This window comes from Dermochelys coriacea, chromosome 10 (assembly GCF_009764565.3).
Source record: "Dermochelys coriacea isolate rDerCor1 chromosome 10, rDerCor1.pri.v4, whole genome shotgun sequence".
Lineage (NCBI taxonomy): Eukaryota > Metazoa > Chordata > Testudines > Dermochelyidae > Dermochelys > Dermochelys coriacea.
This window is the reverse complement of record NC_050077.1, coordinates 28,079,909-28,106,945: the sequence shown is the minus strand read 5'-3', so window position 1 is coordinate 28,106,945 and position 27,037 is coordinate 28,079,909. Positions and strand designations below refer to the sequence as shown.

At 40.2% G+C, this 27,037-nt stretch overlaps 1 protein-coding gene across 28 annotated transcripts in view; it reads left to right on the top strand.

Annotated features, from left to right (window-relative positions):
* Window positions 1-27,037, top strand: part of RBFOX1 (RNA binding fox-1 homolog 1) — a 2,470,149-nt gene that overhangs the window by 1,840,823 nt on the left and 602,289 nt on the right. For all 28 annotated transcript variants that reach the window (XM_038419714.2, XM_038419715.2, XM_038419718.2 and 25 more), the window contains one exon: window positions 12,494-12,535. In XM_038419714.2, coding sequence (XP_038275642.1) covers window positions 12,494-12,535 — 42 coding nt within the window. The remainder of the gene's footprint in view (window positions 1-12,493; window positions 12,536-27,037) is intronic.

The window sequence follows — 27,037 nt, the reverse complement described above, 5'->3', positions numbered from 1 at the left end:
ACTGTGATCAGAATCAGGTCACATTTACATCTAAATCATGTAATCAGTGATTTAAAATATAGGTAATAAAAGTGAACTAGCTTTTTGTCCTTTAAGAAAGCATCCTTCCTTTGCCCACATTCTGAAAAAAGAATGGGAACGGTGATCTCAGTAAACCTAAGGTCATAGAGCCTAACTCTGGAAACTCTTGTTAGTGTAGCCTTCATACTACACAGTATATTCTCCACTGGGTGGGGGGCTGAGGGCCTGAGGTCAGCCCCCGGCCCGTGTCGTCCACCCCTCTCTCTTCAGGGCAGGTGGAGGGTCCAGGCTCCCCACAACGGCCTGGGCTCCCAGGCAGCTATTACTAGTTCCCAGCTCTCGGGGGGGAGAGGGAGTGGGGCCTTGTGGTGAGGGGGCGTAAAGCCTACTTTAGTCCCCACCCCTACTTAGAAGAGGCTGGCGCTGCCCCTGAGCCTTAGGCAGGTGTGTAGCAATGCTGCAGGGAATCTGGGACAAATGCTGTCCCAGAGTCATTCAGCCAGGGACCACGACTTGAACTCTGCATTTTGGGGCTGTCCCGCCCAATTCTCGATGAGTGGTCACCCTAGCTATGCCCCATACTGCAGGGACATGTAGGAAGTAGCCCAGGGCAGTGGATTGGGATTCACTGCAGGGACGACCCTGCAGGTGTTGCTTCTTACAGGGCCCTGGGCTCGGACCTGGTGGAGAGGGAGGGCCCAAGTCCCAATACCTCACCTCCTTAATAGTCTAGGCCAAGGTACGGTAGGAGAGCAGAAGATCCACAGTTTTGGGTCAGGATAAGGCAGTGCTTGGTCCTCACTGCTGCGAGTCCAAATACACTTCCCTGGGCTACTTCCTACCTATATGTCCCTTCAGTTTGAGGTGTAGCTCCTATTGTCCAAACAGTCACTGATAGGAGCGGACAGGGGCTGGAAGTTGGGTTCATTAACCAGTAGGCCATCCTTCCTCCAAGCACCTTATCACAGAACTTATATGGGTCTCAAGCATGGATTCTGTGCTCTAAATCTCTGTAGAGCAATGGTTCTCAAACTTTTGTATTGATGACCCCTTTCACACAGCAAGCCTCTGAGTGTGACCTCCCTCCTTATAAATTAAAACCACTTTTTTTTACATTTAACACTATTATACATGCTGGAGGCAAAGCGGGGTTTGAGAGTGAATGCTGACGGCTTATGACCCCCCTCCCCTGTAATAACGTACTGTCCCCCTGAGGGTCACGACCCACAGTTTGAGAACCTGCTGTAGAGGATGGCTGCCTAAATAAATATAAAATAACTCAACTCTACCATGTTCTGCAGTTTGTTATTAAAAAAATAAAACACAAAATCCCAACACCAACCCATATCTCATTTGCATGTCCTGATTAGAGATTTACCCCAGAAGGTCAACTTCTATTTCTAATGTGTCTTTATTGAATAAGCAGTGCATAGCAGCTGATGCACAAGAAAAGTAATCCTATTCAAGTCATTCAAAACTTCCGCTGGCAAATAAACCTCTGACATCACCTTTAAACAATAAACAGTACTTTGCCGTCCCTTATATGAGAGATACAGAAACAGGTACTTTCTATATGCAAACTAGAAATGATATCTAGAAAGGAAGAAGGAAAATAAATAAATAAATTCGCTGTGTTTGTTTCAATCCAGAGACATGCCACAACAAAGGTTATAGAGGGTTAAGAAACTACGTATTTCCAGATTGGAGGACATGCTCAAAGTTTCTCTCTCAAGTCTCCTGGTCATAAATTAAATATGTTATGGCTTTCAGTGCCACTGGTCTATCTATACAGGTTTACATATTACAAGTGCATTATTTATATTTTTTTCCACTAAGTGCTTAGGGTTGCCAAAGTCTTTCTCTTAAGCTAGTGCATTTAGCAAATGAGACAAAAATGAAAGACAGCAGATTTGGTAGCAGTTAGGTGGATGGAAAGCAACCTTTAGTATTTGTGCCTTCCAAGGAGATACAAATTTCCAAAGCTTATCCTTTTAATATAATTTCATAATTTAGTTATTAAAAATACTGAAAATGATTATTCACATAAAAGCAAGTTTATTTTATTTGTTTCTTTCACTTTGTCATCTTAATTCTGTCCTAATAATCCATTATCATGTAATCATGCTCTATATTTTGTCCCAGGGAAGTTTGGTCTGGAACTCTCCATCAGCATCCACTTCCTGCACCAGCTGCCCCCTTCCACCTCTGGCATAATTGGAGACAAGATATTCCAGGGGTGTGGTGGAGGCGTGCAGGACAAAGCAGTGCCCCAACCCACCAATTGCAGAAGGTCCCTGAGGACCTATATGTACATACCACATGTAGGCTGGTGGGAATTAATTGTTTAACCATTAAGGCTGGGATTTTCAAAAGGGGCCTAAAGGAGTTTTGCCCAATCCCCCCGCTCACCCTCCCATTGACTTTCACCCAGAAGCCAGGTAAGGTTTTTCTATTCTTAAGGAGAAAGATCTTGGAGTCAACGTAGATAGTTCTCTGAAGACATCCACGCAGTGTTCAGCAGCAGTCAAAAAAGCAAATGGGAATGTTAGGAATCATTAAAAAAGGGATAGAGAATAAGATGGAGAATATCTTATTGCCCTTATATAAATCCATGGTACGCCCAGATCTTGAATACTGCGTACAGATGTGGTCCCCTCATGTTAAAAAAGATATACTGGCATTAGAAAAGGTTCAGAAAAGGGCAACTAAAATGATTAGGGGTTTAGAATGGGTCCCATATGAGGAGAGATTAGAAGCTAGGACTTTTCAGCTTGGAAAAGAGGAGACTAAGGGGGGGATATGATAGTGGTATTTAAAATCATGAGTGATGTGGAGAAAGTGAATAAGGAAATGTTATTTACTTGTTCCCATAATATAAGAACTAGGGGCCACCGAATGAAATTAATGGGCAGCAGGTTTAAAACAAATAAAAGGAAGTTCTTCACTCAGCCCACAGTCAACCTGTGGAACTCCTTGCCTGAGGAGGTTGTGAAGGCTAGGACTATAACAGGGTTTAAAAGACAGTTGGATAAATTCATGAAGGTTAAGTCCATTCATGGCTATTAGCCAGGATGGGTAAGGAATGGTGTCCCTAGCCTCTGTTTGTCGGAGGGTGGAGATGGATGGTAGGAGAGAGATCACTTGATCATTACCTGTTAGGTTCACTCCCTCTGGGGCACCTGGCATTGGCCACTGTCGGTACACAGGATACTGAACTGGATGGACCTTTGGTCTGACCCAGTATGGCCATTTTTATGTTCTTATGTTCAAGTGGGACCGAGGTCTTGTTTCTAGTCCTGGAAAGCCCCCATGATGCTAAGGATTTTATGGCTCCCTCTGGTATAACTGGACTTGTGGTAGTTGAAGAATTTGGCTTTATAAGTGTAGGGATATAAAACTTAGCTCTCAGTACTTTTACAAAATATTTAACCATTTTTCGAAAATCTATTTTTCTTTAAAACACGTGTCATATATAGAGTACCTGTTGGTTTGGTGTGGTATCAGTTGGCACTAATTTGGGATGACCTCCATAGCACACTCAGTGCTTCACAGTAGTGACAATGGAGAAATCCCCAATGCATGAGAGTGTAGCTTTATACCACACTACCTTATCTACAGGTTTCAGAGTAGCAGCCGTGTTAGTCTGTATTCGCAAAAAGAAAAGGAGTACTTGTGGCACCTTAGAGACTAACAAATTTATTACAGCATAAGCTTTCGTGAGCTACAGCTCACTTCATCGGATGCATTTGGTGGAAAAAACAGAGGAGAGATTTATATACACACACACAGAGAACATGAAACAATGGGTTTATCATACACACTGTAAGGAGAGTGATCACTTGAGCTGTAGCTCACGAAAGCTTATGCTCTAATAAATTTGTTAGTCTCTAAGGTGCCACAAGTACTCCTTTTCTTTTTAAGATAAACCATCACCAACAGCAGGGGGGGGAAGGAGGAAAACCTTTCATGGTGACAAGCAGGTAGGATAATTCCAGCAGTTAACAAGAATATCAGAAAGAAAAGGAGTACTTGTGGCACCTTAGAGACTAACAAATTTATTAGAGCATAAGCTTTCGTGAGCTACAGCTCACTTCATCGGATGCATTGCTGGCACATGATGCCCCTCTGCCATGTACATTGGCCAAACTGGACAGTCTCTACGTAAAAGAATGAATGGACACAAATCAGACGTCAAGAATTATAACATTCAAAAACCAGCTGGAGAACACTTCAATCTCTCTGGTCACTCGATCACAGACCTAAGAGTGGCTATACTTCAACAAAAAAGCTTCAAAAACAGACTCCAACGAGAGACTGCTGAATTGGAATTAATTTGCAAACTGGATACAATTAACTTAGGCTTGAATAGAGACTGGGAATGGATGAGTCATTACACAAAGTAAAACTATTTCCCCATGGTATTTCTCCCTCCCACCCCACCCCCCACTGTTCCTCTGATATTCTTGTTAACTGCTGGAATTAGCCTACCTGCTTGTCACCATGAAAGGTTTTCCTCCTTCCCCCCCCTGCTGTTGGTGATGGCTTATCTTAAGTGATCACTCTCCTTACAGTGTGTATGATAAACCCATTGTTTCATGTTCTCTGTGTGTGTGTATATAAATCTCTCCTCTGTTTTTTCCACCAAATGCATCCGATGAAGTGAGCTGTAGCTCACGAAAGCTTATGCTGTAATAAATTTGTTAGTCTCTAAGGTGCCACAAGTACTCCTTTTCTTTTTACTACCTCATCTAGTTATTCTTGCCCTGTGTATAGACAGGTAGTTCAGAATACAGCAACATCCCTATAGCTATGACTATTTCTGACCAAACTCCTATGAGGCTGGCATTATAAGGGAAGATAGAAGGGGGAGAAATTCACTCAGAATAGAAATTAGTGGGTAAAGCAGGCTGACTTTAACACTCTCTTTCAAGTTTGTGACACTTCCTGGGGGTACCTAGGGTTGTGAGGCACCTCACTATGACTTGTCCTTAGCCTGAGGAAGCCATGTCTGGGCCTGCCATGGGTCAGCTCCCTGAGTTCACAGGCAACACCAGCACTCCCCTCAGCCTACACAGGCTCCACTGTACCTCTGCAAGTTAGTGATAGACATGCTCCAAGCCCTCTGACTGTCCCCAGCTCTTGTTCTACTGGACGCTCTTGGCATTCACAGAATCCCAGCTCCCAGTACACCCCAGCTTACCCGATAGGCCTCAATCACCAGTCCACTTAAAGCAGAGCACTTAGATAGGTTTATTAATAGAAACAAGTAAAAAAATGTGTTTAACAAAACTAGAGATTCAAGTGAGAGCAAGTAGAAATATTGGAAACAAATAGTTACACATAGAATAAAATAACATGGATTCCAGAGCCCAGACAGGGGTGGGCAAACATTTTGCCTTGAGGGCCACATTGGGGTGTGAAACTGTATGGAGGGCCAGGTAGGGAAGCCTGTACCTCCCCAAACAGCCTGGCCCCTTGCCCCTATCCTCCCCCTCCCACTTCCCGCCCCCTGACCAGCCCACTCAGAACCCCCGACCCATCCAACCCCCCTGCCCCTTGTCCACTGACCGCCCCCTCCTGGGACTCCCCGCCCCAACCACCCCCCCGGGACCCCATCCCCTATCCAACCCTGCCTGCTCCCTCTCCCTGACTCCCCAGACCCCTATCCACCCCGCTCGCCCTCCAGTAGGCCCCCCCAGGACTCCCACACCTATCCAACCCCCCCGACCCTTATCCACACCCCTGCCCCTAACCACCCCCTGGAACCCCACCCCCATCCAACCCCCCTGCTCCCTGCTCGGGACTGCCCGACTCCTATTCACACCCCTGCCCCTAATTGCCCCCTGGGACTCCCATGCCTATCCAACACGTGCCCTGACCGCGCCCTCCCCCGAACCTCCGCCCCATCCAACCTCCCCCACCCCCTTACCATGTCACTTAGAGTGGCAGGACTGGAAGCTGCGCCACCGCGCTGCCCAGCAGGAGCTCACAACCCCACCGCCCAGAGTGCTGCCCGTGCAGCAGCGTGGCTGACGGGGAAGGGTGACAGCAGGGGAGGGGTCGGGGGCTAGCCTCCCTGGCCAGGAGCTCAAGGGCCAGGCAGGATGGTCCCGTGGGCCATAGTTTGCCCACCTCTGGCCTAGACTTACTGAACTAGTTACTGTCATGTATTACAGGGCTAAACTCACCCCAATTCCTTCTAGCATATTACATCCAGCCTTGGCTGTGATCTTCTGTTCATGAGACAAGCCATGCTGTCAGCTTGTCTCCTGAGTAGAACAGATCCAGGATGATCCCCATATCCCCAATTATCCCCCCGCAAAAAACCCATTGTCTTTACTCATAAGCAGGTTGCCTCCTGCTGGTTAGTTTCTCCTGTGTGCCTCTTTCTTGTTGATTTCACAATCTCTTGATCAGCATTTGGCTGAGACTGTAGTTAGACCTCCATTGTGAAGTGTATAACACACAAATGACCAACCAGAGAGAAAAAGAAGCGTCTCTTCATACCTACCTGACAAGAGCATGTTTACCACCCCCTGGTGACCTACCTTAACTCACATATCTTAAGATTTTCATAATTTTCAATGTAGATACATAATTCCTTAAACATTTTCCGTACCTGCGTTTCCCAGTGATAGATGACCAGTGGGTGCATAGTGGAGACCACACATGCCACCAACTGGTAAACTTAATATGCATACATCTAACTCAGAGGATCCTTGTAAAAACTCTATATACATCTGCACTCTCTGCCAGTTGGCACCAAGACGTTGCAGGGTCACACAGGTAAACTTCAATATGTATTTTAAATATAATTTTGGCTAGAGTAGTTTTGTTTTTAAGTAAGTTGGTTTTTGTTTATTTTGCTGGTCAGATGGGTTGTGGGAGTTGTTAAGGAAGACAGATAATCCATAATCATCCTCTCCTTACACCCTTGTGTGAACTTGTGCATTTTTGATCTTGCAATCTTCCCTGCACCCATCAGTTTACTCCTCCACCATCTATAAATGCTTCATTTCACTCCTACATGCCACTTTCCAGCCCTGGTGTCTACAATGTTTGATGTTTTTCAGTGAGATGTTTTAAAATTCCCTAATTCAAAGGGTCACTTCTTGATGGCCCACTAAATGATTGCCATCTAATTAAAACAGATAATTATGCGCTTAAATAGCAACTGTTAACTATTTTCCTTTTTCAGACTTTTACAAACAAGTTTGAGAGTTAGATTTTGTTTTAGTTTTCACTCCCCAGTCCCTGACAATTTGCCTTCAAATGTCCTTGATAAATTTATGGAAAGTTGCATTTTTATATTTGTGTGAACGGGGGCGCTGTGAGGCGAGAGGCAGAATGGAGTCCATAGAGAAGGTGTCGTCCCACAGCATCAGACACTTGGGGAGGGGGCGCCACACTGTTCTTAATGATGAACTTGACAATCAGTTCTGCAGAAAAGGACGTAGGGGTTACAGTGGACGAGAAGCTGGATATGAGTCAACAGTGTGCCCTTGTTGCCAAGAAGGCCAATGGCATTTTGGGATGTATAAGTAGGGGCATTGCCAGCAGATCGAGTGATGTGATCGTTCCCCTCTATTCTACATTGGTGAGGCCTCATCTGGAGTACTGTGTCCAGTTTTGGGCCCCACACTACAAGAAGGATGTGGACAAATTGGAAAAGTACAGCGGAGGGCAACAAAAATGATTAGGGGGCTGGAACGCATGACTTATGACGAGAGGCTGAGGGAACTGGGATTGTTTAGTCTGCGGAAGAGAAGAATGAGGAGGGGATTTGATAGCTGCTTTCAACTACCTGAAAGGGGGTTCCAAAGAGGATGGATCTAGACTGTTCTCAATGGTAGCAGATGACAGAACGAGGACTAATGGTCTCAAGTTGCAGTGGGGGAGGTTTAGGTTGGAAATTAGGAAAAACTTTTTCACTAGAAGGGTGGGGAAACACTGGAATGCGTTACCTAGGGAGGTGGTGGAATCTCCTTCCTTAGAAGTTTTTAAGGTCAGGCTTGACAAAGCCCTGTCTGGGATGATTTAGTTGGGGATTGGTCCTGCTTTGAGCAGGGGGTTGGACTAGATGACCTCCTGAGGTCCCTTCCAACTCTGATATTCTATGATTCTATGGTATTAAAGCTACAACCTAGATATTTCATTTACTTTTCCCAACTGTGTCAGGGTGGGGAGTAAAGATGAATTGTGTTTTCTTCTCTTGACAATCTTGGATAAGATTCCAAATGAGCAAGATAGAAGAGTCGATAACTGTATAAAATTTTAATTATCTCTATATTTTAGCTAAATGTTGGACAATCATTTAGAATCACACCAAGCTGCTGTGACTATTGAAATGAGAGGGGATTATAAATGCCTCATAGATGTACACATTTCATCAGAGACCAGTGCTGTGTTGAAGCATATATGGGCAGGGAAGAGTATGTAAGGCAGGTGGAAGGATATCAGAGGAGCAACAGTTCCCAACCGGGAAGTGATGATTGCAGAGGTGGCATTAGTACACATTTTGTGGACTCTTTATCCCTCTGTGTAGTCAAATTTTCTAAAGGAAGACAACGTGGTGTAGTGGACAAAGCACTGGTGTAGGAATCAGAAAATCTTAGTTCTACTCCTGGCTCTGCTACTAGCCTGGCGAGTGACTTTGAGCAAATCATTTACCCTCCATGTGCCTCGGTTTCCCCCATGTAAAAAGAGTTATAATGATACTTACCTCCTTTGGGAAGTGCTTTGAGATCTATAGCACAATATAAGAACTAGCTGTTGTAATGATGGAGACTATTTATGAAATGGATTCTGCAAATGCTTACATGTGGGAATAACTTTTTGTATATCTGTAGTTCAAGATAGACTCAGTTAGACTACACATATGGGTAAAGTTACCCACTTGTGTTAATGTTTATAGGACCATTGTCTAAAACAAGAGTACTAAACATTTTACCTGGCATCAGTTAAGTGAAAATTGTAATTTATTCAAAAAACAAAACAAAAAAAGACCATAAAAATCAAACGAAAAAATTCAAGGCCCCAGATTCACTCCAAACTTTTTTAGAAACTTAGTTACATTTTATGAATAACATTAATAGATAGACTCAGAGTGGATTCAGATCTAAAATGAACTCTTGGGACTTGCATAAGTATATTTACAGTGTAGTCTAATATAACGTTAACTAAATTTATAACGGGTGTGAAAAGCACCAAGTTTGAAAAATAGAATAATTACTTTCCAAGACATAGTCACTTTAGCTGTACTTAATTTTATTCTTTAGGGGAAAATTTATAGATAGACCAATGATAAATACCTTTCTCCTCTTTGTGCCATGTTAGAGAGACTACAAACAACATGTGCATAGATATTTTTTGTGCTGTGTAATTTTCTTTCTGGCATAGGGAATTTATTGTTGTACCTTTCATATAAGTAAGGAACGTTATGCTTTTTATTTATTAGGATTTTTCCTTTGCTAAGTAGGACAAAGATTTTAGAATTTCATAAATACTTTTGCTTTCATTTGAAAGGATGTTTTTTTTTGTCAGCAGCAGCTAGGGGAATTAAATACCCTGTGTTGATATGTATTGTTTCAGACTTTACCCTCTTGTAAGTGCCTGCTTGACATAGTGGTGTCCAAATGTATTCTGGACCTCTGAATGTAGCATAAAGAAGTATTACTGCACATTTCTTTATTTAGTGTCTTGTGAATTATATTTGTCGTTCAAGTTATTATGGAAAAAGGAAACTACAATGATTATGCTTACAAAGTTAATGATATTCAGCAAGTGGATAATTATAACAGTTTTGAATTATTTTCTTAGCTAATCTTTACAAAACCTCGGCAAATGGTTTAGTCCATGCCATAAAAACCAAACAAAACTCGATAACTATATGCCGTATTGTACCACCTATCTGTAGAAAAACCCGAAAGGGGGGGGGGGGGCAGGAGCCTTGTGGACTTTCTCTTACATGCTCCCCTTACCAGAATGTGTGTAGGGGGCAATAAGGGATATAGGCAATACAATCCTTCAAACCCATAGAATTGGTGAGTGCTACTTCCCAGTCTTTCCATTCTGCCCTGATGGATCCACTTTACCTCTAGTAGCATAGTTATCTCACAGGTTTTGCTGTCAATGCCTGAACATTCCCATGGAGTAACGATGGGGACCCAGCATTAATAATCTTATCTTTGATATTTCTGATATTTGTAGGGAGTGCCCGCTCATCAATGCCTCACTGGCCTATCGCTCAAATTTAATGCTGGTTTTTGGAAACCTGTTGGAATGGGAGAGGAACAGGAAAGAAAGGGATATTCATGAATCAGTTCTACCATTTCCAGTACCATTAGGATTAGTTTCCACCACTAGCAGATGTGGAAGGGATCCATAGGAATCGTTGATTTAATCTTCCAAGAATCTTTCTTGTACGGTAGTGTGTGAACCATGTTACCTTGTTCGTGTACTACTTGGAGTTGTAGTGTGGATGTGTGAACCATTTTTTATATTAAACCCAGGAAAAGTCCTGTCTCTCCTTCTCTCACACTGAACTCAACTGACTTTTTAAAAAGGGTTTTAATATATGTTATTTGGTTTAAATTTAAGGAAAAACATTTAAAAATGCTTCTACACTTCACAGATCCACTTAAGACAAAGCGGAAATGGTAAAATATCAGGAGAGGAAGGCTGCTCTTGTAGTGGTTGATTTGACCCAAAAAGGGAAGTACAGGAATTTTTGAAGATAGTTTGTCTGGGTGAAACATGCATCTACATTTTGTATATCAAAGATGTTGAATAGTTCAGATACCCTTCAAATAAAGCTTCTGAATTTCTGATGCTTTCTTGAACTGGAGCTTACCTCCACTTCCTGTGGAGTTTACCCAGTTGCTAGTTATGTCTGTGTTGCACCATTACTTTGTGTGTACACCAAGTGCAATTGTAATGAAAGGTAATTACAGTCATTGGAGATGTACTGTGGTGAGATATGTCACCTACATGCCTCAACGTGGCAGGGGTGGAGGAGGGAATTGATGGGGCTGATGATGAAGGGGGACAGCCCTAGCAGCAACGGAGAGAGAGTCTTGCTGAGGGACAACGGGAAGCTCCTCCCATATCCCCCGACTTGGAGTCTCTGGCAACAATTGTGGGGGAAGCGGTGCTGATTGGTCAGCATCCTTCTGCTCAAGGATTTAACCTGGAGCAAGGGCCAAGTAGAGCCTTTTTCAGCTCTGTTCAAGCACCCCACCCTGCTCACCCAAAACTGGGAATGGGAATCCAGCCTGGCAGATGCTGCAGGTCTAGCTGATTGCACATTTGGGCATCAAGAAGAAATTTTTTGCTCCCATAGGGCCAGTTAGTAGAGGCCCAGGGAGTTTTTTGCTTTCCTTACAGCATCTTCAAGCCACAGTAAGTTAAATAGAAATGTGCTAGTACCTAACGGATGTACTTGGTTGAGCTGTCAATTTGTCCAAACTTGCAGCTGGTTTCCAATACAGTTAAAAGGAGAAAACGAACAATTCTGAGAGGTAAAAGACCTGGAATTTTGCTGATTGGCCTAGGGCTCATGGCCCATGAGCCCTCTAAATTTTGACAGGCCATGTGTGCAAAATATTTCTTCTGTGCAAATTTTTGTGTTTCTGTGCAAATTTTTGTGCACGTGGTGTTTCGCCATGTGCACGGAGTTTAGGATCTGTGTGCGCGCGCACAGCTTAGAGGGAACAGTGCTCATGGGATAGGGTCAGACATTGTGGCACTCAGGGGGCCAAGGTCCCCCACTCTTCTTTACCTTGCTGGAGGGCGGGGGGGGGGAGGAGAGTGTGCTAGAACTCTGAAAGAGCTGAGTCCTGGGGGGTAGGCTGCGGAGAGCATACCTCGACTAGTTACAAGTTATATGATAGGAGACCTGTAACCCCCATACGGTAATCGCTTAAATGCCTTGTATAGAAGAGTATGGGTGATGGGCAGGTAGTTCCCCTCCCATGTGTTTAAGTTTAATGAAAGTTGCTTTGTCATTTAAAATCCATCCATGCGTCTGTCCTCATTTTGCTGCTGTGTCCAGATCAATGCATGAATATGAGTTATTGTTTACACCCAGTAGAACTACAGTGGTGTATTGTGGTAGCTATGTACTTTGCCTTATGTAATCAAAGAACAGTAAATGAGAAAACGAGACTTTCTTCTTGACACAAATATGTCCCCCAAATCCACAATGCAATAAAACATCCTTATAAATTTTACCTTATTATTTTCCTAACCACAGGCCAGGTGGTGCATGCGGGGCTGGGAAAGGTAGGAGAAAGGTGTGGTGTACTTAACTGCTATTACAAAAGGACTGGATCCTATGTTGTTTATCTGGAATATTTCACTAATGCTCAAGCCAGAATTTATTATATTTATTCTTTTTAAGTTTGTAGACCTATCTGTGCTTTTCAAAAGAGGTATGCTATGTTTCAATCTGTATATTTTTTTCTCATTGTAGATTTCGAGACAACAGATGAGTTGTGAAAGAGAACAACTAAGGGTAAGTGCAACAATATGCAAAATGCTCTTCCCTACTCTACAATATGCAGACTCTTTCTCATGTCACAACAAAAAGTTCTCTTGAAAGATGGACTGCAACTTTTGGGTTCCAGAGAGGAACATATTCATCTCAGCTAATTTACTATTGATTGTGTTGGTTAATATTGTATATCTTATTATGAAGTACCATTACAGTATGGATGGATTTTTCATATATAATTTATTTGGATTTGGCAATGAATACTTTTTTCGGGAATCTGTCTGACACCTGGGTCCTTTTTTTTATGTAGAAAATGAAGCCCTAAAGATCAAATGTCACACAAACCTTTCCCATTGCCAGGTTGTTTGAGATGCTGATATAGTCTTTTTTCATTGTCTGTGCTATGCCTGTTTTCAGATAAAAATTAATGTCAAGATCAAGAGCAAATTTCAGAAGAGTTAAAGTATTGTAGAATATTATTTGTTGTGGTTTTGTGGCATGCTCTGTAAATAACGGAGTTCCTATCCCAAGTTGCTCCCTCTTTGTTTTGTTTTTTTCCTTTAATGGAAGTGCCAGATTTTCTTAAGTATTTCAGTCTGTGTTGCATTTGAATTTTATCTGTGCAAATGCATCTGCAGATGCTTTTTCAGTACCAATATGTGTATGCACAATTGATAGGTTCTAATACTTGTGCAAGCTGGTTTTAAAATGTATACACACACAACAAGTATTTTTAAGAATATGGCCAAACAATGGGAAAGCTAGCTTTGTCATGCCCTATGTTGGGTGTTTGCTTGCTAAACCTATATTAATAAGAGTTGAGAGGCAACTTTGTAGTGCTGGCTGTGTAAGATGTATATTTCTTTTTATTTCCTTTAATTTGTTTTGTTTTGTTTTTAATTTTTAGAAGTAGAAAATACCACCACCTTGTTTTGTGGCCATAAGACAGGTACCAAGCAGCAGCAATTCTGACAAGGTTTACAGAACATTATGTATAAATATAAACAAATATTCCATTCATAGTATGTGTTTCATGAACTTAATCAGATGTTTCTTTTTAAATTTTGTTTAATTTTTTGCTATAAGCTATTACTTGGTTTTAACAATATGATCTTTCAGTCACACCAGACAGTTGGAATGTATCAAAATTATGAAAAAAAGCAGTTAGGATAATCCTGCTCACTATGTTGTATTCTGTGAGGAATACTTTTAAAATTATTTTTGTATGGGCAAAATACTTCTTCCTTGGTATTTGTCTTGCTGATGTAAGGTGTCTGCACTAATGTTAACATGGAGATTTAGGAGGTGTGAAGATGCTCTGTTTTGTCATTAGAGTTGTAATGTCTTAATGGAGCCAGTTGTTAAAGCTGAAAGATTGCTATGAGTTGTACATCACTGGAGGGCAGTCCTCTCAGGAAGAAGTAGGGCCATGAGAACCAAAAAGGAAGTTTTTTGTTTCTTTTTATTAAACTTTCTTCTCTGAATTGAGGAAAGAGGGCAGGGAACTCTCAAAATCTAAGGGACGCAGGCTCACAAAACCTTCATAAGTATGTGTGGTTTTGTCTGATTACTGAGTAAAATGGCCTCTTCCTGCTTACTTTCCAGCAATACCTATTCCTTCAAGTGATTTTTTTTCCAAATTATTTTATTATTGCATCACAATTTTAGAACTACTAGGATCATTTTTTTCTATCCAATCAACGTAAAAAAATGTAGTAATCACTCTGGTTGAGGGTCGCTATCAGAGGTGTTTGTGTGCCTTTCTGGATATGTGCTGTCATGTCTATGTACCAGTCAGCTCCTGCCTGAATTTAACCCTTGTAGTGATATACCAGCTAATACAATAACAAATAAGTGGCTGGAAGATACCATATTCATAGTATAGTACAGGCATCTTAAGTTAAATTCCTGATGTCCAAGCATTATTATGATAGATTTATGCAAGGCAGTATGAAGAATGTTGTATTGCCATTGTTCTAACCAAACATAACTGAATATGAAAAATACCGTAAAAGAAGCTAAGAAAAATGAGTGGTTACTTTTCCATCCCATGTCCTGAAAACTGATTCACAGTCAGGTGCATTGGAGGTGTTTTGGAGAGTGGGGTTTTTTGTAACCAGACTGAGCTTTACCACAAGCTGTAAGTGAACTGCACGAATTGAAAGAAGTTATGAAAGTCCCCACATGGCAAATAGAAATTTTCCATGTCTACTAAAATTACATTTGAAGCAACATTGTCTAAAGTAACAACATAAAGAACACTGAATGAATGACTTGATTGAATGAAAGAATAAATGTGGGTGGAGTTAATAAAAACAGTGTTGAAGCCATCATACATTTATGATCAGAAATGACAGCTTCTTACTCATCAAATCAGATTTCTTAATTTTCTGAGTCTTATTTGCTTACAGGTTTTCACCACTGTTAGTACTGAAAGGTCACTATGGCTGGGAAAGAAAGTGGTGAATTCTGTTGTCATTCACATAACAAAGTAAATGGTCAATGAAATTCAAATGGCAAACCTTCACTACTGGAGATGACATAAAAGGTAAAAGAGACCAGTTTAACTTCAGGTGCCAGGCTGAGACTGCAGAGAAGGCAATCTTGACATGGGATGTCATTGAGTGAATTTCATCATGTAACTCGTAATGTCATTGTGTCAAAACCACTTTTCTGATATAATTGCATTTCAATTAAAATTACAATATACTGGTATATAAACAGACCTATATCACTAAAACTGGAAGACAATTAGAAATTCTAGAATTTGAAAGACATCCCACAGTAGCAAAAATCCAGGAAGATTGCAGTAACACCAGTGTGGAGCTAAGTAAACTTCAAGCAGTCCTAATTAAATATTCTCCCTATGCTGCAAGTAAGCCAGAGAGTGTGTGAGACTATCCATCAGTGGATGTGATTCAAGAATATCTGTTTAACAAATTCCCACTAGGAACACAGTGTCCATTTAATGAATGTGTGCCAGGGCATTACAAATTCTTTGTTAGCTATCCAATCCAGCACTTGTACCATGAGCCTCACTTATACCTATTAACTCCAGTAAGCCCTTACTGCCAAACTGGCAATGTCCTGGCCCATGACAGACAGTCCTCAAGTCAAGGATACTCCCCCTAGACATAGAGTAGTGATGCTCTCTGGTTTATTGGGAGGTTGTAAGAAAAGGTGCTCTGATCAAACCTTGATGATTAAGCAAGGTTGGGAATGGTAAATTTGGAGATATTTGGCCATGTCCAAACTCGGAAAAATAGGTCATTCTTAAACACATTAGCTAACACATTTTTAAACCTCTATCTCATAATACAAATACTTAAAATCAAACAAGACATGCCAATGATAATTCACCTTGATAATTTATTCATTTGGTGTATCCCTTTCAGACCCTTTGTCTACTTTGGTTACTTTTAGATTCTAAATTGAGGGCAGAGGCTTTCTGATCTGGTCAGTTAGTATAGTATCTAACATAATGAAACTCTGCAGTTGATCAGGCCAAGGGTACTCCCACTGTATAAATGATAAATAATGATAATCATTAAGTAGGGTTGTTTGATCCATTCTGTACTAAAGAGCTGAATAAGGCATTGGCCACCAGTTAATGACTTAAACAATTGTCTCTTCAACCTATTATCAGTGTCCTCTTGTGTGCTAATCTGTATGCTGATTGGAAGTTAATGTTTATGAGGTCTACATTATTTAATTGAGATCTCTTCAACTCATCAATGCTACAGTAACTGGCTGCAATGGAAAGTAAAGGACTTCACATTTAGCACACGTTGAATGATTTTTTCCATTGATGTATATAACACATCAGTTAGACTTCTGAAAGTTTTTTCTACTATGCCACCTGGAGCTAAAGTTTACAAAGCTATTATGCCTTTCTTTCAGTTGTCTCTATTAGCAATGATTTTGTATTCCTATATACCATCTTGAATATTCATGATTTCATATTTCTAGAATTTCTTATGTTGCCCAAGTGTGGTACTGCCTGACCTGGTTTGGCTCAGGCTGAAGTTGTATTAAAAGTTAAAGGAAGTTCAAAAGGAATTAATCAAAGAAACAAAACATCTCTTGTTTCTCCAAGAGTTTTCCTCCATCCACACACTGATGTATTTTCAGCATCTCTTCTAGCAAAAACAATAATGTTATCCAGTCACTCCCTCCCTGTTCTGTTTTATATTCCCCAATTCTGATATTTAAACCTCTTATCAGTGATAGATTCCCTCTCCGATTCTCTCAGCACTACATCCCACCTCAGTCACTGTTTGTTGTTTTATGGCTTTATGGATGATCTTGTGGAGCTGAATTTAAATCTAATTCTGATGCCTTAAAAATTGTCTGTGAAAACACAAACCTCACAGCTTGCTCAAACTCATTTTAAAAAACCTATTTCATCTCATATTTGTGCCTGAAAAATCAAGCTTTGAAACATGAATCATACAGCTTATTTAAGGCTGTGAAGAAGCTTAGGATCGCAGCCTTAGGTAGAAATAAGCTGTAATTCATAAACCTATAAAAAGCACAGTGACTGACTCAGAAGTCTGTCTGCTGCTTCTAGTGAACCTTCCTTACTGCTGCAACTTTAACCTGGAGTTATGATTTTTATCAGAGCCTAATGACCTTGTTTAAACTAAAATCCTAACCTAAATCTTACTGGGTTTCCCCCAGCCTTCCCTTCTTCTAAGAGGTAATCATTTTCCATTATAAGTACATAATTTTTAAGTTTTGTATCGTATTATGTGCATGAATTTGGGTGTCTAAACTAGTGCATTTGATCCTTGTGCAGTAATACTTTATGAGTACTGTAAAATGGGCATGGAACTGTTTTAAACCCTCATGTAGGAGGGTTTATTAATGTGCCTTCCTGTGAATAGCAATGAAGTCTAATGGTAAATGGTATGATTAAGTCACTTGATCTTAAATCTTGGGTGACCTAATTGTGACTCCAGTTAACAACTTTCTTTGTATGCATTCATTAGTGGGAAACATTATATACAATCATCAGTTCCTCCTGAGATCTGGAAGATCTAGGAGGCGCAGAGCCTCAGTACCACCACTTGAAAAGAGTAAAGCATTACTGGATTTGATCATTGATAAGTCTTGTAATATTTCCCTAAACAGTAAATAAATCAAAGACAGTAACATGCACACAAAGGCATGTTACAGAAGTATAAAGGTCATGCCACTTGAGATGGGCATGGGGGAAAGAAATTGAGAGGTATGTCTTATTCACGCTGAAATGTGCACAATGACAATAATGTGCGATTCTCATTTCTATATATCATGTCCTGCAGTGCTCACTCACTGCATCAGTATATGTTATTGTTGGGAGGGGAATGCTTAACTCTGAGTTCCAATTTTCAGCGTTTGTGCTAAACTTTTAATATAATTTTAATATTTTATTTGTTGTGTACTTTCCTATATGAAGTGGATGGTAGGTCTTTAAAACCTTGGACTATTAATCTGAACTCCAGCATTTAAAAACAATAGTGGGCATTCATGGGTATTATAACATTAAAAATTACTGATGGAAAATTATGGCCAGATTTTCAAAGTTAGATGCCCTCAATTATGCATGTACACTTGAGTTCACTTAACTTAAATTTGCAAATATCCAATGCTCATATGTGAATTGGGTATCAAGCAGGCCTCTTAGTTGGCCATGTGTACTCAAACAATGTACCTGATATCTTTTCCATTTTTATTTTTTGGTGGTGGTGGTTTTCCCCTCAGTAGATGAGGTCAGCCCTACCTAAAGGTCCCTCTCCTATCATTGGAGCTACTCAGATGCACCCTTGCACCCACACACAGCCCCATTACCTCGACATGGCTGCATACAAGTGCAGGACCAAGACCTTATTTACATCACACTTGATAGGTACCCATGACCAGTAGAACAGCAAAGGAGAAATCCTGGCCTTACTGGAGTTTTGCTACTGACTTCGAGGGCCATGATTTTGCCCCCAGACTTTTGAGCTCCAGCATAGTTTTTCAAGGCTCTTGTTAGCTTTCCAGTTATGCTCCACTCTCACAGACTCAACAGTCATGAGGTTTCCATGTGTTGCAGACAGGACTCTCCAGTTCAATGTCCAGCGATGGGGGTTTGTGTCTTCTCTATCCTTTGAGCTTGACGTTTTCTTTCCAGAGTGGCATTGTGCCTGAAGTGTCATACATGTGTTCTGGTTTATGGCCTCCAGCAGTTTTCTAATGGAGATGATGCTAAAGTCAGGGGAGCTTATGCAAATAATGTACTTAGTGGACAGTTGGAGAGGACACTAGAAGCTTAATCTGTAGCACATTCTCTCTTTTGCCTACTCTAAGGCAAAATTCAGAATTCCAGGGTTAACTTTTTGGTGTAAATGCTCTTCACATGTATATATGGTAATGTGTAAAACAATACAGAGCTCTGGCTGTGTCTGAAGGTTGGTGTCTGCTTCCCAACATGTCTTCGTTTTCAGCTCTGTTCAAACCCCTCAGGGTTTGAACAGCACTGACAGTTCCCTGCATTCAGGCTTTGCCCACTCCAGGCAGGCTATTGCCAGGAGTTGTTATTAAAAAAAAAAAAAAAAAACTCCCAAGTTGGTTTGTCTAAGTCCACTTTCAGAAAGAGTGTGTGACTGACTGGTCTGGCACAACACAAGCAATGGTATTCGGAGCCTTACGTCTGCTCTGGACCCAGGATCTCTTCAATCTTGGCAAGAATTAGATGGCTATCAAATAGTCATGCTCGACTGGATAATTAACTTCTGCACAGACTTCAGAAGAGCTTTCCTGTCTGTGTAGAACACAACCAAAGTGTAAAACCAGTCATTGGACGTCTCCTAGGTTACTTCCCAATTTAACCAAACAAAGCAAAGCAGAGACATGTTTTTCTGTAGATGCCCACACAAATGTTTCTGCTCTTGAAGTAGTCCCACCCTGCTGTTAGATGGAAAGCTGCAAAGATACCACCTAGTTACATGGTGTCTTTATTTACATGGAAAATTATCAGTTTTTTCCATTTTGAAACAGTATTTCTCTGATAATAAAGTTGTTGCCTTTAGTTTCTCTTCCAGAGGTGGTGTCGGGACAATGCTAAGGACCTTTCTATGATTACCATCTTTTTTTATTACCACTTGAATTAGTAATGAATTTTACTTGTTACTGTCATACTTCTGAAATGCTTCTCTTGAGAATATCCCTTCTTAGTGGCACATAGTTCATTCCTCTCTATCAGAAAAAAATATTTTCAGGTATAAAAAGTAGTATAGTCTTTTATCTTTACCCTTCCATTCTAAGTACCTACTGGAATGCTATAGGACCTCAAAAAACAGTGTGATTTTTTCCAAGACTGTTCTTACTTCTCCCTGCAGTTTCAAATACTGGCTCTTTCTGGTAAATAATGTATCATAACTTCAGCTTTCCATTTCTGATTGTAGGGAAAGTCACAAAAAGTAGGTCATAGCTAGAGTGAAGTGCATTCTTACTCCCTTTTTAATTAGTAGGACACACTGAACACAGCATCAGTATATGAAATAATCCTTAATGTGAAGTAAACATGAATATTTCTGTACAAATTCCTGCTTTAATTTTAGATTACAGGACTCTAGCTCTGTGTTTAAGTTGTAAATGAACAGGACTGACCTATGAAAGAAGTAAAGAAAAAATAGCTTGTAAAATAGATTATTTTCATGAAAAATCCCAATTTTCATTGAGGGGAGTCTTATGATGTCTCAAAATTTCAGGAGCATAACTTAACAAAATAAATGACAGAAACTGTGTGCTTAAGATACAGTATTTGTATATCCCAAAGGGATATCGTTTTCATTCTTCTTATTAAAAAGAGATTCTCTTATCTGAGTTATATAAGATCTCCTGCCAGATTTCTTAAAATATGTTTCAAACACAGCAGTCAAAATATATTCTGTAAACCACTTGGCAGGATGACTGAAACACAGCAGTGCTGTCTAGTTCAAAACTGCATGATTAGCACATTCTCTTATGCTTTCAGCAATAAGAGATTAGAGTGAATAGTCTGACTACACATTTATATTACACACACAAAACTATATTAAAAGAACATTAAGGTTGCATAGGTTGCGCTCAAAATTTAGGAAATGCCAGAATTAAAGTTGTCTGTGCAACCTTGTGTGTATGCATTAAGATACTGTTTTTAATTACATGATCTCACACTCTTCTTACCCACTGGACAAAAAAATCAGACTTTCAGAGGGAAAAAAAGTCAGCCTGAAGTAGATACACAGCTTGGAAAAATTCAACCCAAATGAATACAATTTGGCAAAATCATAAGCAACCAAAAACAAGGTTTAAAATGGGAAGTGTCGGGGATACACACACACACACACACACACACACACACACATACACACACACAAATAAAATATACAGATAGATATAATATCTGTATAACATTGAGAAGGTCATCCTGGAAAGAGGCGAGCTGAGGCCATATTTTAGCTGAGAGATCTACATTTATACCCAGCAATGACTTGACCTCTGCTATACTAATTCTGTCTGTGTTCCATATCTACCATAACTAGAATTATTTTTAATAATCTTTAATCCATCTTTTAACTCCTCAAATGACAGCAGTGATGTTGACAATGTCTCAAAAGGAAGATAAGTTTATAGAGGTTCTAGCTTTCTCCATGCCATTTTCTGACTATCAAGATCATGTGGGACCCTCAACAGTCCCCGGTTTGTGTTGGGGCTTGGGTGCATGGTTTTCTGGGTGCATGGACTTAAGTTATGGAATCCCCTCCCCCTTCATTGATCTGAAAGATCCTGAGATGTTCAGAGCATTTCCAAAAAGCCTTTCTGTTCATCCTGTGTTTTGTTTGTTTCTATTGTTTTGTTTTTTCAGTGGAACAGTTAAGGTTTTTGAGTCCTAGTTTGATGGTGAGCTTTTTTGTTAGCCTTTGCTGACGTTACTTAGTGGACTCATTGTGTTTTATTGTTTTGTAAATGTTGCTCCCTGGTTGAGCAGACAGTGGTGAGAACAAGACAAGCCATTGAAAATATTGTATTAAATGCATGAAATTAATTTTGGGAAATGCATATTAAAATTACAAAACATATTGACTGATTCCAAGGGAATTATCTTCTAGGAAGATAATAGCACCCTCTCTTTTACATATTGCTTTCAGTTTCAGGCAATCAAATCCTATATACTATTTTCCCTAGGTGATCAATGTACTTCCATTATTGTCTTCACAGCCAATTAATATTTGTGATACAGTTTCTTCCTCCCTCTTCACTTTCAGTTGTATAAACTAGTCAAATTTACTTTTTCACTTAAGCTTGTAGGTTGTCATGCTCTGTTAAACCACTGTCAAATTTGACCACAGATGTGAAATTGTTAAGGTGAACTCCTCTATATAATTTGTATATAATTTGGGAAGTTTACCATTGACTTCAGTCCCATCAGGATTTCACCAGAAGCGTGTACATATTCTTAACCTCTTGAAAGATTTGTTAAGTGAAATAAAACAGAACAAAACCAGTTGTATTCTGTTGTCCCATTCCACAGCAAAATCCCAAATTGTATTGAAAGTGGAGTCCTATGTGTTAAACAAGAAGGATTTGATTAGTGTAAAAGACTGTGAATGGCTAGCCAACTACAAAAGCAGTTTCTCTTCCCTTGGTGTTCACACCTCAACTGCTAGAAGAGGGCCTCATCCTCCCTGATTGAACTAACCTTGTTATCCCTAGCCTGATTCTTGCTTGCATATTTATACCTGCCTCTGGAAATTTCCACTATATGCATCCAATGAAGTGGGTATTCACCCACGAAAGCTTATGCTCCAGTACGTCTGTTAGTCTATAAGGTGCCACAGGACTCCTTGCTGCTTTTACAAATCCAGACTAACATGGCTATCCTTCTGATACTTCATTAGTTTAGAATCCTCAGCAGCATTAGATGTTTTCCAAGGAACAGGATAGAGAAATAAAAATCTGCTGCTAAAACTGAACCAGTTAAAAAATTATGGTGTCTTTTTAAAGTGCCGTGACTTTCAAGCCATCATCAAATTTCAACTCAGCAATGGGTTATTTCTATTTTTGGGAGACAGGACTGAGAATGGGCATAATTTAAAAAGTTTCCCTACTGTTAACATAGTTCTTCCACAGTGTGGAAAAAAAAAGAACGAGATAAGTTCATGGAGCATAGGTCCAACAATGACTATTAGCCAGGATGGACAGGGATTGTGTCCCTACCTTCTGTTTACCAGAAGCTGGGAATGGGGAACAGGGGATGGATTACCTGCTCTGTTCATTTCCTCTGGGGCACCTGGCATTGGCCACTGTCGGAAGACAGAATACGGGGCTAGATGGACCTTTGGTCTGACCCAGTATGGCTGTTTTTTATGTAAATTTGAACAGAGCTAGATACCATCTGTCTTCCACACAAAGCCTTGCAGCAAATCTTTATTTGGTCAAAAGTGTTTGTCTTAGTCAACACTATTCACTTCTCAGTGTTCCAACAGGCTCTGCCAACACAGCATGTGGTTTAGAAGCCAGATGGGCAATTCACATCACCCCACTTGAATCTGCTCAATGCCTCTGTATTGTGTCTTGATTAAGGCAAAGCTGGGAGGCATCATCGCCAGTTCGGAAACCATCAGTTTGTACTTAAAATCCTCTGTTGTATCTTCCATCTCTTCCACGGAATTAAAAATTTTGTGCTAAAAACAAAGGAACTAGTGGTTCAGATGCCTACCTATGTCTGTCTAATTGTAGCCTTAAGAAATCTCCATCAGTTTGTGAAGAAGGCAAAACTTTGAGGGCCAAATTCTGCCACTGTTACCCACATTCTATGCTTTATTCCATTCACCATCCTGATGCTTTAAATGGGACTAAAGCAGAGACGGGTCAAAATAAGAGTTTATGTAGAATTATTATTAAAACATTAGTTTTCATTATCCTCAGAACTACATCTCCAGATTATAGAAGCTGTGTTTTCAAAGTGTAGTATAAATAAAAATTACAACACAGAAAATATGCACTGTAATTGTTGTGTGTGAAAAGAAAAAAAAATTCCTTTGGCATGAAACCTTGATACCCTCACTCAAAATTTATTTCCTAACTTCAATAGTTTGGTATTTCATAATGTACTTACTATGCACCAGATATAACAAGACTTTCATATCAAATTATTCTGCTGAAGCATCTTCAGAACTACACATTGCAGCTGTTTCACAAAGTGTGGGCTGGGAGAAGGTAAACCCATTAGAAACAAAAGGTGTGGAAATAACAACCCAAAGGAGTTGGTGAAGCAATCCCTCTGAATCCACAAGTATCATTGTAATACCCTGAATCTTTATCAGAGGTTTACGAGAGCTCCCTTGGCATACTCAACTGGTTAAATCAATGATTGAGAGACAGCTCATGTTTAGATGCTATGGCTGCATAGCAGGAAAAAGAGAATAAAAACAAAATACTTGTTAGATCTAAAAATATGAGAAAGTCAAGAACAGTTATGCCTAAAGAAGTTAAGGTAAAAGCTAAAATAAATAAACTAATGATGTCCTACTGAAAAACATCTACAGAATGTTCTCAGTGAAGACAGAATGGAATGAATGGGAACTCTGTGCAGATTGATTTTTTTGATTGAATTTCATGACACATTTTCTGAACATAATTGATATCTCTGTATTTTTAATGTGGTTTTTTGTCAGTGGAAAGCATATTGAGTCTGCTTGTATGACTCACTGGATGTTTTCTCGAAAAGTTTTCAAATCAGTAAGTCATGTTTTATTTTGAATGTCCTTCCTTCCTTGTTAAAAAGAAAACACACTCTCCTCCTCGCCCAAACTGTAGTATTATACAGCAGTGGCCCCAAACACCTCAGTTTATAACAGCAGTAAAGTAAAAAATCATTTGGGGCTATTGCTGTAGAAAACTCTTGTTTTGTTTGGTTGCATTTAGTTTTTGTTTAAATAAAGGTTATGCATCTGCATAACTGAGTACTATCCCAGACAAAAGATACCTGTAGTCAAATCCACAAAAGTAAAGGAATTTTGGATCAAAAAATTAGTTTACCCAAAGATCATAACTATGCCACTTCTCATCACATACCTCATAACCACGTACAAAATCTTCTATACATCCTAACTGATCCTTTTGCTATAGCTAGACATCTGTGTGATGAGTTGCCCCCCCCTTCCAGGATGTCACCTGATGTCCTGGGGTCCCACTGAGCCTGCCTGTTCCACCAGCCAGGGCTCCGTCTCCCTGTCCTGCTGTGCCAGGCCTCAAGCCTCCTTTAGCATGCACACAGATCAGGCCACACCCATCTTCAAAAGGACACACAGACACTGAGATCAGCTCTGTGTGGGAAGACTCAGATCAAGGATTGCCCAGCACTCAAGTGCACACGCCCTCTGGAGTGTAAACCCAAAATGATATTGTCTTGTGCTGTATGAAGATCTATACAGTGTAAACTCATGAAATTCACTCCTTCCCCGATGTAGAGGAAGATGTGCACAACTTTTTGCCCCCCCCCCCCCGTTATGAATGACAAACTGGTTGTAGAATAAACAAAAAACAAGCTTATTAACTACAAAAGGTAGATTTTAAGTGATTATAAGGGAGAGCAAAGAGAACAAAGCAAGTTACTGAGCAAATAAAACAAACACACAAACTAGGCTCAATACACTAAAGAAATTGGCTACAAATAATAATTTCTCACCCTAAATGTTGTTTTTAGCAGATTGCAAAATTTGTTTATGGACAGACAGCTGTTGCTTTCAGCTTGAAACTCCAGGTATATCCTTCACAGGTCAGACAACATTCCTAGCCCGGGTTCAGTACTCTTTCCCCTCCCCGTCCCCGAAACCCTTTAAGTCTCTCAAGAGTTGGTAGGGGAACTCAGGGCTGCCCACTCCACTGGGTTCCACTCAGGGCCCTTAAGACAGATAGGCAGAATTGGGATTCAACAACTCCTGCTGTGCCATGAATTCCTTCCTAGCTCTCTGGGTTTTGGTAGGCTTTTCAGCCTGTTTGTCCAGGGCGCTGTCTCTGAGCAGCTTCTCAGCAACTTGCTGGCAGGAATTCTTTTCTCCTGCCTGCTTGCTCCTCTGGCAGCTGCCCCACCCTTCTGCTTTCCAGCGCTTTTATTCCCCCAGCTGCTGAGAGGCTGCCAATCGGCTTTAGCTGTCAGTATTTGCATTAACCTCGTGGCTGCCCCCCCACACACACACCTTAAGGAAGCCAGCCTTCACCTTGCAGTGAATATAGCTTCTGCCATAAATTTCTCCTTTGTGTTTTCCCTTGTGCTCTTTTATCTTAATCACAAGTGTTGACAGTTGTTATTGAAGACTGTGTGCTTCAGGAAGGGGGGAAGAAGTTGCAAAGTTCCCCAGAACCCAAACATTGCATCACAGGTATGCATTAGGTACTGCACCACTACCACTGAAAGGCTTAACCTATGTAAAAGGAACTCGCCGTTCACTGACCTACTGTGTGCAAATGATAGACAGTGGATCACATACACTCCTAGCTGTAGGTGATGGGAATGAGGGATTATGCCATTTGCTCACAGCACAAGTAGTGGAAGTTATGTTTTCTCTTTTGGCCACTAACAGTGTTGTCTTTAAAAACTGCTAAAATTCCCTTCACTACAATACTGGAAATAACAAAAATGCCTTGATACCAAGGTAATTTCTGTCTCTTGTTGACCACCACCTTCTAAAGAGGATATGGAAAATACATCCTCTCATATTAGTTACTTTTGATCTTCTTCATGGCTTTCCTCATTTATTAGTTAGTTTCCTTTCCTGTCCTCTGAATTCATTTCTCCTTTATTTTTAAAAATTTTTCTTCCACTCTATAATCTACTATTTCATTTGCTTTCCCACAACTGCTTTATCATTGTTAAAAATAATTTATATAGCACCATAAATTACAGGTGTTTTATGAACTCAGAGTAAGATACATTCTTTGCCCTTTTAATATTTTATAGTATAGATGTGTCCAAGACTACAGTCTTGCCTTTTTTTATGTTACAGTATGGGCCTCAATTTTCAAGTGAGATCAAATTAACTTCCCATTTTACCTCCATAGTTTCTGATACACAAATAATTGTGATGGTAATTGTGCACTATCAATGTATGGTGTAGATATATAACTATTTGATTGTCCCTGCGCATCAAGTAGTTAGATATTAAACCTCATTGGTTATGCAAAATTTTGTTTACTGTTATTTGCATCTACAAGTTGAATAAAGGAGGCCAAGATTTAAAAATCTGTCACTATCTTTGTCTTTCAAGTTGACTCTACACTAAGGTATGAAAGCCTGTAAAGTCTGTTTACCGATGAATTGAACCATCTGGTGCCAAAATAAAAATTTCAGCCAGTCCCCCAATTTGTTCAAGCTTCTGGTTTCATGATGGGGTCAGATTGCCTGTCACTATGAGCTAAGACCTTAACACATGGAATGGTTGGAAAGTAGTGGGGAGTTCAGTGCACTGTGGAATTGAAGATAATTTAGTTTTTCCAAGTTTCTGTTGGTTT